Source organism: Pagrus major, chromosome 13 (assembly GCF_040436345.1).
Source record: "Pagrus major chromosome 13, Pma_NU_1.0".
Classification (NCBI taxonomy): domain Eukaryota; kingdom Metazoa; phylum Chordata; class Actinopteri; order Spariformes; family Sparidae; genus Pagrus; species Pagrus major.
In genome coordinates this window covers 25,469,150-25,485,404 of record NC_133227.1, presented here as the reverse complement: position 1 = coordinate 25,485,404, position 16,255 = coordinate 25,469,150, and the positions used below count along the sequence as shown (strand labels likewise).

The window sequence follows — 16,255 nt, the reverse complement described above, 5'->3', positions numbered from 1 at the left end:
CAATTTCAGACACCCCTAAACTGGACCATACCATATGATACTTCTGTAAATGCATTTAAGTGAGATCTTGAACGCAGAACTTTTACTTGCAACGAAGTATTTTTTAACTATGGTGCTGCAAATTCTGCAAAGTCTTTCACCACTGTTGCGTTGCTGTCATTTAATAACACCAGTACTGGAGCGTCCCTCATAAAAAAGATAATAGAAAGGCTTAATAAACATAAACATGGGCGTATTGGTGTTCTTCCTGTGCCACAGAGATACCAACTGTGCTCCTGGTTTAATTGGGACGCGCCAAACCTAATAAACATGACACGAGACAATGAACCACAGGTGGACTTTCAGGTTTAGAGAAATCATGTCTGGTGTAATTTGATGTCAGTGAAAGCTCCGTTGCTCGACACATTCAGTACATACCAACCAACCAAGCAGGTATCGTGCCAAATCTTGTAAAACAAATACTGATCAAGGATATAAATGTCACCTTGAGCCTCGCCTAGGTTTTAAAAGTATGAACGCTTTTTACTCCACGGACAAGTTAGACTTCCAACTAAAGCTTGTTGTGAAATTTCAGGTGACAGTCGCAGTTTGGTGAGGTTTAGGCACCAGAACCACTCGGTTAAGTTTAGGAAAAGATCAATGTTTTGGTTGAATTGACTACTTACTTGTGGTTTCACACAGGAAATGAACCCTAGTCTCCTTTGTGAAAGTCTTGTGTTGGACGGTGACCCAACCAACAGCCCTCACCTCCTGCTAACGCTGGCAGTCTTTATACTTTGTTCATTCTCTGCTGCCATCAGTTTTGTCCCCTAATGGTAATGCGTGTAGTGGAGGAGAGTACAGAGGGTTTTTTTAAAAAAACTTTTAGGATTAAAAGGCGGATTTATCTTCACTCTCACTTCTCAGCCTGTCTGCGATCCACAGTAATGTACTGTAATTCTCTCTTATCGGACTGCTGAATGGCAGGGGAATTACTTTACTTTACAGAGAAGAGATCAGAAAAAGCGATGGAGACTCCGATGAGTGCTACTTTGGTCAGACATGAAATTAAACACAGACACAGACACATACAGACCCCTCAGTGCTGGGTGCTGATCACTATCTTCCAGCTAATGTGCTGTTAAGTGTTCTGGCTGCTTTGGAGTGAATTAACTTATTAAGTTAAGATACAAATTATCCTGCAACCAAAGATTGTTAGCCTTAGCTAGCCTGTGAGGTCACAGCTCTGTGGGCTTGTTTAAAGGTGCAATATGTAGAATTTGGGAAGAAATTTGTTTTTAGACTGTTTTTTTAATGCCTAAACAAACTAAATAAACAATCTCTCTTTGTTTTAATGACTGAATAAACTGAATAAACAAACCGACCTTAAAGGACAACACAGCTTCATACTTCATACTTTGTTTATATGTGGCGGACCCTGCCACCTTTCTAGCTTCCTAAAACCTTATTTTCCTCCGAGAACAGCTTGATTATTCAGTTATGAGGAAGTAAATATTTCAGAGTTTGTATTATTACCTCATTATTGTAAGTATTAATCATCTGAGCTTGAATTTCTTCTCCACAACTACACAGTGCCCCTTTAACTAACTTTTCTCGCTTCAGCTCCACCCACGCTCCAACTCTTTGCCCGTTTTTGATTAACAGGGAGTTAGACGGAGTCAGGTACCGGCAAGATGTCGACGGCATGCCATCACGGTGGCTCTGTTTACTGCTTTCACAGACAATGGCACCAACAATCGCAGAATAGAGGGGCAAAAGGTCACATGTACTATATGGTTGCCTAAAATGTAAAGTAACTCGAACGTTAAGTAATTTACTTACCAAGTACTTTTGTACTTTTACTTGAGTCGTTTTTTCAGTTGGTTATTTTCACTCTTCAGTCATTTTTTACGAGATTAATTGTACTTTTACTTCCTCATAGTTCCTGCAGGTTGGTACACAGCTTTACAGCTCCTGTTTTCTATCAACCTGACAGATGAGCGGTTTGTGGGCGTCAGTTGGAGTACAAGTGAAAAGGAAGAAGTGGAAGGCTTCTCAAGGGGGAAATTGCTCTTGGGTGTGTTGGCCTGTAAATGTACATATCCTTCTGCTGCCTGCTGCTGCCATTACTTCAAACCTTTCCCAGGATAAATAAACCAGAAGACAAAATGCCTCATAAATCATGAGAAGGTTCACTCCCAGGTGCACTGCAGGAGAGGACGTATGGTGTGATGAGGATGAGAACTGGCCAAATATACAGCAACACATTTCTATATCTGTACCGATACAAGTATATATATAGTGCATAGTGAAAGCATATCTTGATTTGATCTGATTTGCCTGCTTATTTTATTGGTTTGAATCAGCAGATTTTTTTCTTCTTGTATATTTTATCATTTTGTTTTTTATCTTATCTTATTTAAGTACAGCACTTTGTACTTTGGTTTGATAAGTGCTCTTAAAATTAAGTTTGTTATCATTATTATTATTATTTGAAAGATATCGCAGCATTTCTGGTTTGTTGCACGAACACTCTCGTCATAGGTTTAACCAATAAATGCAACAAATTGAATACAGTTATGCTTGGCTCCGCTCTTCGGATGTTCCCTGAGCCAAACAGGGAGCACAATGCAGAAGATTGAGCTAAAAGGAAGACACTACTTATAAATTGACATCACTGTTTTTTTAACCTTGAGCCCTGATATGACTCTACTTAAAAACAAAGTTGCAGGCTGGGGTGGTGGCGGCAAGCCTTCCAGCAGCAGCAGCAGCAGCAGCAGCAGTGTTTGGAAGCTTTTGAGCAGGAGTGGTTATGAGTAAATGTGGGGAGTGGTGTGAGACTGATTGGTAACGATGTTTGCATCGGCAGGCTGTCAACTGATTACAGCTGGGGCGTATGACTTAATGCATATGACCAACGCTGAGCTTCCCTTTTATTCTCCATGGTGTACACACAAAAAATGGACCTACAATGCACACATTTCTGAAAACTTGAAGCTCAAGTATCAAAAACGAATCTCCAGACTGCCACTCGTACAGCAAGCACAAAGCAGAACATAGTTTGTAGTGGAGTGTTTCATTTTGAGGGAGATTTGTGGGGTTTTGACAAAATGATTAACTGTTTTTTTTTCCAGTTTTTTGGTCAGATGTTCGATAAATTGAGCCACAGTTTCAGGGCATGTTTAACCGACTGGGAAAAACTATCTGCTGAATGAATGAAAGACACCTCAAAAACAATGGTGTCACATATTGTAATACTATCTGGTGTAATGAGTGACACTACTCTAGAGAAATGTGGGTTACCAACCGTGGAAGATAGAAATAGAGACTGCCAGCTCATACTGCCTTTTTTGATTTTATGACTCAACTAATTAATCCCAGCGTCTAAAATAAAATATTATTCGGTCTAGTTATGATTTAGTTTCATAATGACTCAGACTGCAAGGCAACAATGGCTCCCCGCAGTACAGTCATTACCACGTGAATCCCTCACCGCTCACAGCCGGAGTTTTCCCGGCTAGTTATTGGAGTCAATAAGTGATATCAGCTGAAAACAGTGGCGCAGTGTAACTAATTACTATCACTCAAGTACTGTTTTTATCACAAATTCTAGGTACATGTAATTTGCTTGAGTGTTTTAATTTAATTCAACTTTATACAAATATTATTTTGACTCTACTACATTTGTCTGACAGCTTTAGCTACTAGATACTTTGTAGATTTTCAAACCCTTCCTGTTTAGTTTAAACCAGGTATCTCAAGATGTGTTGATGTTGGATGACGTGTTCCTTTAAGTGTTGAGAAAGTTCTCCTTCCTCTTCTTATAACAAACGATTCAAAAAGCCTCTTGGATTAGCCATTTTTCTGAGGTCATGAAACAACCAAATCGCCAGACTAAATGTTGGCAAAGTACGTTTCTGCAAAATCACAGATAACTAAAATCTTCACGTGTCTTTATGTCGCAACTTTACATTTCTTTAGGGTCAGTTTTATATTTCTCTCTTGTTTTTTTTCAGACTCTAAAAACGTACTTTTATTGGAAAGCATATCTTGATTTGATCTGATTTGCCTGCTTATTTTATTGGTTTGAATTAGCTGATTTTGCTTTTCTTGTATATTTTATCATTTTGTTTTTTTTTAATCTTATTAAAGTGAAGCACTTTTTAACCTTGAGCCCTGATATGACTCTACTTAAAAACCAGAGTTGCAGGCTGGGGTTGTGTCTGCTCGCCTTCCAGCAGCAGCTGCAGTGTTTGGCAGCTTTTGAGTAGGAGCTTGTCACAACGCTGTGGTTACGTGCACAAAAAGCCCTCAGTTAGGGTTAGAAAAACATCATGGTTTGGCTTAAAATACATGTTTAGGTCTTGTTAAAAACACCCGGTTTGGTCGCCACAAACACGGCTGGAAATTGTTTGCAGAAACTTTAAGTGCTAGCATTTTATCCTGGCGAGATCTTTGGTTTTCACAGGACAGCCACGCTACAAACATACAGTCATCTTAAAGAATATGTTGTAATGCTGGAGATTAAACCACCCAAAACTATATAAAGTTGTTAAAATTAGCACAACCTTAAACATCTACAGCAGTGAAATGCAACACTCACTTTAATGCAGCAGTAATGACAATCTAATGAGATAATAGAGTACTTTTTAAACTTTAATTGCATGTTGCTGATAATAGCTACATATTTTTACTCACGTAAAGTTTTAAAAGCAGGACTTTTACTTGTAGTCGAGTGTTTTTACAGTGAGGTATAAGTACTTTTACTGAAGTAAAGGATGGATCTGAGTACTTCTTTCCACCACTGTCTGGAAGACGCAGGTTTGGGAATTAAAGAACTGCCAAACTGTGGCATGCTGGAGCAGTTCAGGAGAAAGGTCTGGCAGTTGTTAACTCACTATTAATCTGAGATAGAGACAATGACAGGAAGTGGAATGAGAGCAAGACGCCAATTGGGGGGCTTATCTCAGTTATCCATGCTATAATTTCTTCATCCGTCTCCCGAAGAGAGATGCTGATCTTATGTGGGTCACATAAAGAGATCGGTGTCAAATTCTGACTGTTTCATAACCAGTTATAAACGCCGCCGAGGACGTTTGATAAAAGCAAGTTACGTGTTATCGCTCAGTTATTTACTAGATCAATAAATCTGAACCATGATTCAGCATCACACTACACAAACTGATACTATCTGAGTTATAGATTAATCATCCATCAATACGTGATGAATCGAGCCTGCACGATTAGTTCGGTATCTGGCTGCGTGTGAGGGCTTGAGGGCGGGAGACTGATAAAATTTATACATGTTTGTGGATACTCTTCTGTCTGTGTGAGTATCTGTGGGTGTGTCTCTGACAGCGACATGGAGCTTGGTGTGTGTGTGTGTGTGTGCGGTGTGTGTGTTTGTGTGTGTGTGTGAGACAGAGTGAAACAAGCCGTGGTGATTAGCCTGCTGATTTACGGGAAACGCCAGAGCAGTCTATGAAAAGAGGCTGTAAAGAGCTTGTGGACACAAGCGCACTGCAGGAGGCAGAAAGAGTCCACAGGGGTCAAATACATATGAGTCTTAACACTTGTCTTGCAGCAATGAAACCTTCTTGTGTTTTATGTTTTAGATGTTCAACATATCTTCTTGACACTGCCAGGACATATCAAAACAAAACAGCAGGACGTACCTGATAAAGGTGCCTGTTAAAACCTGCAGACTGATGCTCTACACAGTCGAATTAGATTTAGTTCATTTAAATGTTTATATTATCAGGGTCCCTGGTGCTAGTAGCTAATAGTATACTTGGGCCCGCTGGGATCAGTTGAAAAGTTGTTTCCAGCAGAGCGCTTGTGTTCACAGTGGAGCGGTAATGAGGAAGAGGAAGACCCGGGCAGGTCCAAGAGGAGAAGTCCAGGCCTGATTTTCTTTCCCAGAACACCCCTGTTTCTGTGTAACGTTGAAGATTACTCACACCTGTTTTTCATCCCACCTGCATTATCTTAACGGCCGTAAAAAGCAGTTGGGCGACGCATCTACTCAAAAACTATACTGTACACATTCTTTACTTAAGTTTTTTCCATTTTCTGCTACTTTATATTTTCACTCCACTACGTTTTGAAGACCAATATTGTACTTTTTATTAAAACTTCACAATCTTCAGAGCTATTCCTGGATTTTTTCTTTTCAATGTCCCCAAAAACCACAACTTTCAATGCTGGCTTGTGACAGACTTGAATGATTTTGTATTATCTATTTACTACTTTATCTAATTTATCTGGTTTTACTTTTTGAAAGTCTCTCATGTACTTTGTTAAGGCACGTTATAACTATGTTTAGAAAAGTACCATACTATAAAGTTATTGTCGTAGTTATTATTAATACAATGTCTACAAACACACGCACAATCACAAGCCTGAAACTGCGATACCCTAAATAAAGGTTACTAACCTTTAACCCTTTAGATTACAGTTGTCATCATTTTTTGACAGCAACTCTTTGGGATTTATTATCATTTTACTGTTTCTGTTTGTTTTTTTATGGCGGGTGTTAAGTAAAGTGAGGATTCAACTGGACGTGGTCAGATGACAAACCCCCGTGCTGCTCGACAGCATCTTCATGCCACTGCATGTTAAGAGGCTAACTCATGTGGCAGAGATGTTCATTGTTGTAGGCTATGAAATGCTCCAGTGTACTAAGTGTATTTTATTTGTATGACATCATGCACATCAAGCCAGTACAAGTGCTGTGATGAATACTGAACACACCTCAGTAAGAAAACCAAAACCATTTAAACAAACACTGATAAAAATCTTTGTCAAGCACAGTTGGAAACCAGCACTGGAGTGTAACTTAGTATATTTACTAAGGCTAGTACTTTACTTTACTAGTAATATTTATAATGTTATTGAGGTAATAATAAAAACTTTTTTTTCAAAACTCAATAAATAAGTTGTTCTCAGAGGAAAATAAGGTCCAGAACACTGTTTGAAGCTAAAAAGGTGGCAGGGTCCGCCAAATATAAACAAAGTAAAACTGCGAAATTGTGTTGTCTTTTAAGGTCAGTTTGTTAGTTCAGTTTATTCAGTCATGACGGTAAACTTTTGTTTATTTTGTTTGTTTAGGCATAAAAATCAATCAATAAGAGATTTTTTTCCTTCTGATTAAAATTCCTCCCCCAAAACTACACAGTGCTCCTTTAAATATTTCCATTTTATGCGATGTATCCTTCTACACTACCAAACAAGACATTCATTTGTCAGCTATAGTTACGAGTTACTTCTCACACACGATGATCTCATAAAACAATAAAACATTGTTACAGATTATACAACTCAAAATATATAAAAATGTTCAAAATATCTCCACCTCGACTTGTTCAAACAGTATATTGCTATTTATGTACACGTGAATGCATCGGTAATATTAATCCGATATAATACTTAATACTATAACACTCACAGCCTGAATAAAATGCTGGTAGTTTACGTTTCTGCAAACCACGGATCAGTTCAAATTAACATTTCTACAACGCAGTCATATCACATTGACAATAACTGTTTATGTGTTGTGGACGGTGGTGGCACTAGACCTGGACGACAAGGCTGCTACGGTAGTTAGCCTGCAACGTCTGCTTTTCTCTGAGTCAACATGTGTATATGTGACACCAGTGGAATCTCCAGCTGTATTGAAACATGATCTTTTCCTAACCACTACAGAGAGGTTTCTGTGCCTGAAACCTAACCTGACCATATGCACAACACTCTCTAAAAACTGAGCCAAAGAAACATAAAGTTGCAACATATTCATTTCAGCATAGCTGCAGACACACACTGCAAACATTAACTCTGGTGATTGGATTGCACAAGGGCCTTTTTTCTTCTTTTTTTCCAATGCATGACCTTTGTTCTTAATATCGATTTCCAGTGTTTAAATCCTATTTTTTACTTAAGTAGAGGATCTGAATACTGAACACCAAACCCCCACTGTTGGAACAACACTGTTGGAGACATTTATTCATTCTTGTTTAATGTAATCAAAATCCGTTTAACTGTGATACTTCTCTAAACAGGAGCTGCCTGTTTGCCAAAAATCCAGTGATGTGTGAGTGCATCCGTGTTTGTGTGTGTGTTTGTGTGTGTGTGGGCGTGGGAGTGTAAGATAGATGTAGGCGGGAGAGAGAGAGAGACAGAGAGAGAAGGCAGGACAGTAAGTCAGCTGACTTTCTGGAAAGACCAAAGCCATGTTTCTGGCTGCCTACTGGGGCAAAGTTGCAATGCATATCGGTTGTATTGCTTTGCTTGGCGTGTGTGTGTGTGTGTGTGTGTGTGTGTGCGTGACTTTATGGGTGTGAGTGTGTATGTGTGTGTGTGTGTTTGGGCTGGCAGGGTCGGTCTGTAGGAAATTAGAGAAAGAGAGAAAAGAAAGAAGAACGAAACCTTGGTAAAGTCAGCTGATTTACTGGAAAGTCCAAAACCCTGTCTGTTACTTACACACACACACACACACACACACACACACACACACACACACACACACACACACACAGAAACACAGAAGGAGGGGGTAGATGACACTGGCATGGTGGCACAGTACTTATAAAACCACACCAGGCAGCAAAACAAACCCGTCAAACCGGGCTGCAGTTTGATTTTCATCAGGCACTTACCACATCATTGTAATGATAGTTGTATAATAACAACTTGTAGAGTAATCCCGAAAAACACATCACATCACATGATCAACACAGAATAACACTTCAGACTTAGTCATCTCATGGCATTCACTCCCTGCAGGACTCCCTGCCAGCTAAAAATACGTAACTGACATTTTGGTGAACATATTTCATGAACACTGACTGAAGTGGCTGTGTGACTGTAAAACTTCTTTCTTCCTGAAAAACATGCATGTGTTCCTGAAATCTTTATCTTGTGCACTCACACTTCTGACTCAAAAAATGGTGACGTTTTTGTCATAAATCTTCTTGTTGAGCTCTTTTTGACCATTTTTATTTATTACTGCCACCGCTGTTGCAAAGACAATCCATTTTCATCAGAGTGGCAACTACCAACAACACATATCACGGCAATAATGGAGACGTGGAAGGAATTAATACTGTGCAATCAATGTTTATTTAATAACAGTAAAAAACTAGGAACATTTGTAAAATAATGGGGTTGTAAAATATTGACACCAGATGCTGCAGCTCTTCGTTCAGATTCTTTCAGCCTTGTGTCACTGAGCCGTGGGTGTCATGAGAATAAACGCCAACATCTGTACATCACCAAAATCACTGGAAAATCCCAGGAATGCTTGCTGGTCACACGGCCACATCCACCCACATTTTCCAGGGAAACCTGCATCTATTTTCTGGACTCACTTACTACCTCGCTCACTTAAAGTCACATCATAAATAAAAATGCCTTGGAGGTTTAAGGTTTATATCTATGAGCCTGAACAATGTCACAGACATTGTCGTATTAAGCCAAGAGCACGCAAGTAAGTGAATTAAGGTGATTAATGTCGGTTCTGAGGAAATTCTCGGTCTTGGCTGCTGAACAGGAATTCCTGACCCTCCTGAACTCCTAGAAGAGCCAAGAACAACCCTTCAGCCGACCCCAATAACTACAGAACTACAGGTGATATACACTATATATGTCAGAGTGTATGTAGGTATATGTGTCACAGTATATCTTGGCACAGAAGGTTATCTGAGCGAACAGATCCCTGCTGCGGTCGACAGCGCTATAAACAGGAATGAGCTGCAGCCATTCCAACAGTGTGCTGAGTTTATTCAACACAGTTGACATGCTGTTTGTCTTATCAGACAGGAAACACTTAAAATATCACCAAAACCTCCAAAGTGAATGTCTTAACTTCTTCTTCTCAGACTGTTAGTGCTTAATGTTGGAGTGCAACAAGTTTATTTGCAACATCAGTTTAATTCTGATACCAGAACTGGGTCAACGTGCAGCGCCGATATTATATAACTGATGTGTTTCTGACATTAAAATGAGTTCATAACATAAACCAGTCTGTGTCTGAGTCAGTGTCAATGAATACATGCCCCATTTACCTGACGCGACCCGTTGATGGCAATGCCTTTGTTCTGCCCTGCCATCTGCTGTGGGTGTGGCCACAGGCAGGTGAGGCAGCTGTACAGTCATAGCAACAACAACAAGAGCAGGAAAACAGGAAGAAAACATTGAGCAGGGATGCTAAACATGCAGGCTGCACGACCTGTTCAATAACATACCACAGATATTTATTTGGATTTAGAAAAGCGCTTTTCACAACCTCAGGATACTTGCCAGGGGTTAATTATTCCTTGCCTGATATCCTTATTGCGTCAACCCTCTCAATCTAAAATCACCAGGTTCAAACACCTGGCCCAGTCGACAGAACAAAATGTTGGCACTTAGCATCTCTGCATACCACAGATACCTCCAAGGTTGACATTTTTAACCAAAGGTGGAGGATCACGTTCGCATTATATGCTCGTCAGCTGAATTTCACCTCTGTGGGCAACCGCAGTTCGACTCTGTTGTGAGATTTCCAGCTGTTTTCTAAGTACTTTAAACCAAACTCTCCTAACCCTAACCAAGTGTTTTTGTGCGCAAGCCTAACCAGACTGTGGGTACAGAGAGAATTGGATCTAAAGAAAAAAAAGTTTCAACAAAAAAAAAGTTTCAGCATATTCATGGTTTGCAGAAATATACATTTCCAACATTTATTCTGGCAGCTTTAACACTATCCTGCCTACAGCAGGTGTCAAGGTTACTCACAGTCATGTTTTGTCCAATAGCACCATTTCCCACCGATATAGAGAATTTGAATAATGCAAATATCTTATCAGTTTTCTATTTCTAGCTGCTGCAAAACAATCCCACGAGAATTTTTTTGTGTGTGGCTGTGATAAACACATTAATAAAGGCACCTGACTTTAAAAAATATCCCATAATGTGATGACACTGTCGCCTCGTGTTGAGGTCACGAGACCCCAAGACCCAAAACTCCCACCTGTGACAGGAAGCGGTCATGCATGCAGGTTAGAAATGTCATGGCTGAGAGGTCAACTCATGTGCTCTCAACTCTGCAATCCTCAGATAAGAGAAATAAAACTGCACAAACACATGACGTAATAAAAAAAAAGAGGAGAAAAAAAAAAGCAACTGCTGAGTCATGAGTTTTACAGCCTCACAGCCAGGCTCTCTGCCCTGCTACAAACTGGAGGCTCGATTTCTTTTAAATCACGTGGCTTGAAAGAAGAATGCTGCAGTTCCCTCGTCTGACCGGGAGGTGGTGCTGCTCACAGGAGGGAGACAGGGCTTGTATGCACCGACCCAGATGATTTTAAAGGCACCGGAGCAGTGGCGAGACAAACGCCTGGTCAGTCAAGAGGGACACGGTCGACAGCGCAGTGAACACCGGGGAGGAAGGTGAGGAAAAACAGATAACGTGAAGAGGAAATGCTTTGTCCTGCGGCCGTGCAGATTCAAGAAGCTAAGAGCTAAATGTCCTGAATGTTTGGCTCCGTCTGGAGTCACCGAGTGTGAATGAGTCAGCCACCTGTCGCAGTCATACTCAAAACAAACAACTTCGTCACAGCTAACAATAAGGGTGCATACACTACATTTCCCATAATGCAACTTGAATGTTTGACTCCGTCTGAAGTCCCCGAGTGGTCAGTTGAAGTTTAATACATAAAATAAATAAATACATAAATAAATAAATACATAAACTAAATAAATAAATAAATAAATGGTTCAGGATGAAGTGAAATTAGGGTAAATACAAACAGATGGAGAGCTGTGCTCATCCTCCTGTGGTAATTTTTATTTTTATGTTTTACTTGTCTCTTGTCTTTAACGAAGACATAGCACTTGCATGTTACCATGCAACAGTAAATCTGAGCTGAGGCAGCTGCTGGTGTTCATCTGCTGTCAGGAGGATTTCACACAGCATTCCTTATCTAAAGAATTTGCTTTTTTTCTTTCCCTCTTTTGCAGAATATTTTAGGCAAACATGTCCAGGATGAGGCCATGGCTGGAGAAGATGATCGAGTCGAACGACGTCCCGGGTCTGAGCTGGGTGGACAAGGTGAGAAGCTCATTTCCTGCTGCAACAGACTTGATTAGTTCTTGTTAACGACATTTACTGAAGAAGTTTAGTAGACAGGGAAGTGAAGGCTGCACGTGTCTTTTTTTATGTTTTAGTTGTCTCTCTTTAACGAAGACATAACACCTGCATGTTACCTTTAGAGTCGCTTGTTTGAAAGTTGGATTTTGGTGTTGTGCAGGAAAAAAGACAAACCATCATATATAAATAACCTATAAGCTTGTTTTGTGTGTGTTTTTTCCACTGCGGGCACTGCCACCGTGCTATGCAAATAACATTTTTACATACTTTAACATGAAACTATAATTAGATGCTCAGTTTGAATGGCAGCCTCCTGCAATATTTAAAAAATAATGCTCGTATTTTGATTTAATTCAAGTCGAACGTGCAGCCACCCTCCAACTCAGTCTTCCTTTTTGTATTTTATAGGAAAAGATGATGTTCTCAATCCCCTGGAAGCATGCAGCCCGACACGGCTGGGAACTGGCCAAGGACGCAAGTCTGTTTAAGTTGTGGGCCATCCACACAGGTGAGGGAGCTTGAACATGCACGCTTACTGTGAACAGAAGCAGGAATTTCTTCTTGTTGTTTGGATGGAAAAAGGTGTAAACAAAATGTTGTTGTTTTTTTTTGCAGGGAAGTACGTGGAAGGTCAGACCTGTGACCCAAAGACGTGGAAAGCCAACTTCCGTTGCGCAATGAACTCGCTGCCGGATGTCGAGGAGGTGAAAGACGAGAGCATCAACAAGGGCCACCAAGCCATGCGCGTCTTCAGGTTGTTGCCATCCACACCAAAATCTAGAGGTGAGTGAACTGACAGGAAGTAGGCAGAGCTTGAATTAACGCTGCTGCTGATCTTTTTTTTTCATCTGTGCTCAGTTTGTTCTGCAAACACAAAAAACTGTTTAAGATGTTGACCAAATGTCTTTTTTTTCACCTGCACAGATAAACGGGGCAAAGCAGAGCAAACCAAGACAATGAAGAAGGTAAATAATGACCATTCTACTTTTTATGTTGACTTAAATGGTGTTTGATTTATTTACCGAACGTGTCTTTGTATCTGCATCTGCAGGGCTCAATTGTCAAGATAGAGGAAGAGGACAGTGACATAGACGAGTCAAATCCGGAGGACACTTCCTCCGCTCAGGAGAACACGGTCGACAGCGCAGTGAACACCGAGGAGGAAGGTGAGGAAAAACAGATAACGTGAAGAGGAAATGCTTTGTCCTTTGTAGGGTTGTCAACGAATATTCTAAATTCGAATATATATATTCGATTATTTAAAAAAAACGGAGATTCGATTGTGAAAATTAATATTCGACTGTGGAAAAAAACACATCAGCGGCTGCTTTGCGAGTGGGCGCACTGCATGATGGGTCAGGGACAGGTCACTTGCACAGCGTCACGCACCGCTGAAAGTGAGACGCGACAAAAACCGTGGCAGATGCAGATGGCAGAGAGAAAAACGAATCGGCAGAAAGTTCAGAGCCCAACTCGGCAGCAGAGAGAGCGGTTTGGACTCCAAGCAACCTTAAAAGCCCCGTTTGGAAATACCTCGGATTTTGGTCAGTAGACGGCATAAATGCGGAGCCCCGAGATAAAGTTGTATGCAAGCTGTGTAAGCTACAGTTAGCTTACCATTCCACCACTAGCAAAACGAGCTAAATGTGCTGAATGTTTGGTTGCAGTGTATTGAATGCCATTGTTCGCCATTTTTGCAGATTTCTCATTTGTGGCTCCGTCTGAATTCCCCGACTGGTCTATGTCAGTTGAGATCGGGGGATCAAGCTTTCCAAACCAGACCTTCTTCCACAGATTTGAAGTTTCACCTGAACACAGCCCCGGTAAGACAACAACACACACGGCATACTTGCTAATAAATGGTTCAGGATGAAGTGAAATTAGGGTAAATACAAACAGATATATCGATACCATCGAGCCGTGCTCATCCTCCTCCCTTTTGTCTCCCTCTCTCTTTGCTGTGATCTTCCAGATTTCGACGACGAAACCGACAACATTATCCAGGTAAGCATCACCTCCTTATTGGCTCCTACTCTTAACAGCATGCATTTTTTATTGGCAGGAATACCCATGTTTGTCATATTCTGCCTTTCTGATGTTGAAAAAAATTCCAGTTGTGTAGAATATTTTGGCCATACTAAGTCCAGTGTTGCTCTTTCAGATTTGCCAGCAACTGGAGAAAGACTCACACTGGATGACATCATGCAGTTTAGACGGCACGGGGTTCCTGAGCAATGAAGCATGCACCAGCCCAGGGAGCCAGTGGAGTGACTCTTACTCAGGTAAATGTTGTTTTCACTCAGGCTGCAAAGTGAAGTTACAGACATATGCATGCCAAAATATTACACCTTAAAGGTGCAGTGTGTGAGAATCAGCCACCTGTCGCATTCATACTCAAAACAAACAGCGTATCAACTTCGTAACAGCTAACAATAGCTACCACCAAGTCAAAGTTGATGCAGCAGAGGCTGAGATATCCTGACTTTTAGTCCCTTTTAAGGGTGCAAAAACACTGGATCCTACTTTTCCCATAATGCAACTTAAAAGCCAGTTAACGCTCACCTCAAACACTGGGTCCGAGATGACCCTGCTGACATCACCATTACGTCATTATTTTCTCAGACTTTAGCTCACTTTTCAAGATGTTTAGTATTGAAGTTCAGTTCATGCGTGCTCTTCATCACCACCCTGACCTTGGATTTCCTCTGTTTGCTTTGCAGCCGACGAACTAGACGAAATGCCGCAGTATCACACTTTGGGCTCAGACCCTACCAAAGATGAATTCTGGAACAACTTTTGCCAACAGCTCCCGCCCTTCCACTGAGGACTTAGCAGTCTCCACACCTTAAGCTACAACACCCCCACGTGTGCCATGTGTTTGACGCTCGGAATAATTCAGCGTGCTCAACATTTGACTTGTAGTTCATGTATCATTAATATCGCATTAAACGTTGTTTTTTTTCTCCGTTAGATCAGTGTGTGTGAGAGAAATTCTCAAATGTCCCTTCTCATTTTGATATATTGATCTTAGATATGAAACTTAACAATATTGGCTTGTGCACAGTTTTGAGAATGCTTATTTTGTTGCTGTTGGTGTTTTGTTGTCTTCTTTCTGTAAAATTTGAACCATCACCTCACTGGTTTCAAAACATCCTGTCAAAGGGCTGCAGATGAGAATTAGCCAGCTGGCTAGCATTGGTTAATTTGTGGAAATGATGATTACTGAGCGTTGAGCTATAAACAAATAAATGAACTGACAGAGAATGAGACTGTAATGTTATTGATTAACATGTTGCATCAATTATAGTTCTGTCTCTATCTGGGGTTCCCATATAATCCCACATCGCACATTTTTAGTAAGCGTCTGTCAAGTGTTATCATGAAATTAAACTGAGCTTAAGCCATGCATGTTGGCTTAATCATTACTTACAATCAACATAAATCACAATAAGCAGCATGAAGACAGGAGAAGGGTGTAAAAAATAAAGTGTCTGCATGTTTGTGGCAGCTGATGTTTTCCTTTGTTATAAAACACCGTGGTGATGAGATTCTTTTCATTCATCACGATGATCTGTTCTGGTTTGTCCAGGTGGCTGCTGATGACTGGAAGTCACATAAGTCGACCTGTTGAACCACTTGGAAGATAAATGTGCAGATAAGCAGGTGGCAATAGGTGATAATGCCTTTAAAACAAAGGCACGACTTTAAAGCCTGGATTAATTGTTGTGTGAGTGACTTGGTGATGTACAGTAAATACATCATGGCACGTCATGTGGGGCAAGTGAAGCCTTTTGAGGGTAATATGCACATTTCCTGTTCTATTTTCAGATCACAGGTATACACTAGTTTTTATTTATGTATTTTAACGTCTCATCTCATTGAATACAAACAGAAAACTACAAAAGAATGCAATTTTCCATCTGCATGAGTTAAGTAGTGACTAACTCTTCAGTTATGGGTGAACTTATCTTTTAACTTCTCCATAGCTGTTTACTTTATACAACTTCAAACGATGAACCTGCTTTTGGATCTCAAACAAAAACTGCCTAGATCATTTAAAAGGCATATTTTGGATTTATAAAGCTCCTTTGTTGATTTTTATTGAAACAGGGGCATGAATTGTGCTTTAATGTATCAACAACCAGTGGATTT

At 40.4% G+C, this 16,255-nt stretch overlaps 1 protein-coding gene across 3 annotated transcripts in view; it reads left to right on the top strand.

The window, feature by feature from the left end:
- irf1b (interferon regulatory factor 1b) overlaps positions 1-15,367 on the top strand; it is a 30,198-nt gene extending 14,831 nt beyond the window's left edge. The window contains exons 1-10 of one of the 3 annotated variants that reach the window (XM_073479229.1): positions 11,220-11,403; positions 11,974-12,064; positions 12,512-12,611; positions 12,719-12,886; positions 13,028-13,068; positions 13,155-13,269; positions 13,804-13,926; positions 14,076-14,107; positions 14,265-14,385; positions 14,824-15,367. In XM_073479229.1, coding sequence (XP_073335330.1) covers positions 11,990-12,064; positions 12,512-12,611; positions 12,719-12,886; positions 13,028-13,068; positions 13,155-13,269; positions 13,804-13,926; positions 14,076-14,107; positions 14,265-14,385; positions 14,824-14,927 — 879 coding nt within the window. In that variant the 5' untranslated portion in view covers positions 11,220-11,403; positions 11,974-11,989 and the 3' untranslated portion in view covers positions 14,928-15,367. The other 2 variants (XM_073479231.1, XM_073479227.1) reach the window with 2 other exon arrangements.
- The last annotated feature ends 888 nt before the right edge of the window (positions 15,368-16,255 follow it).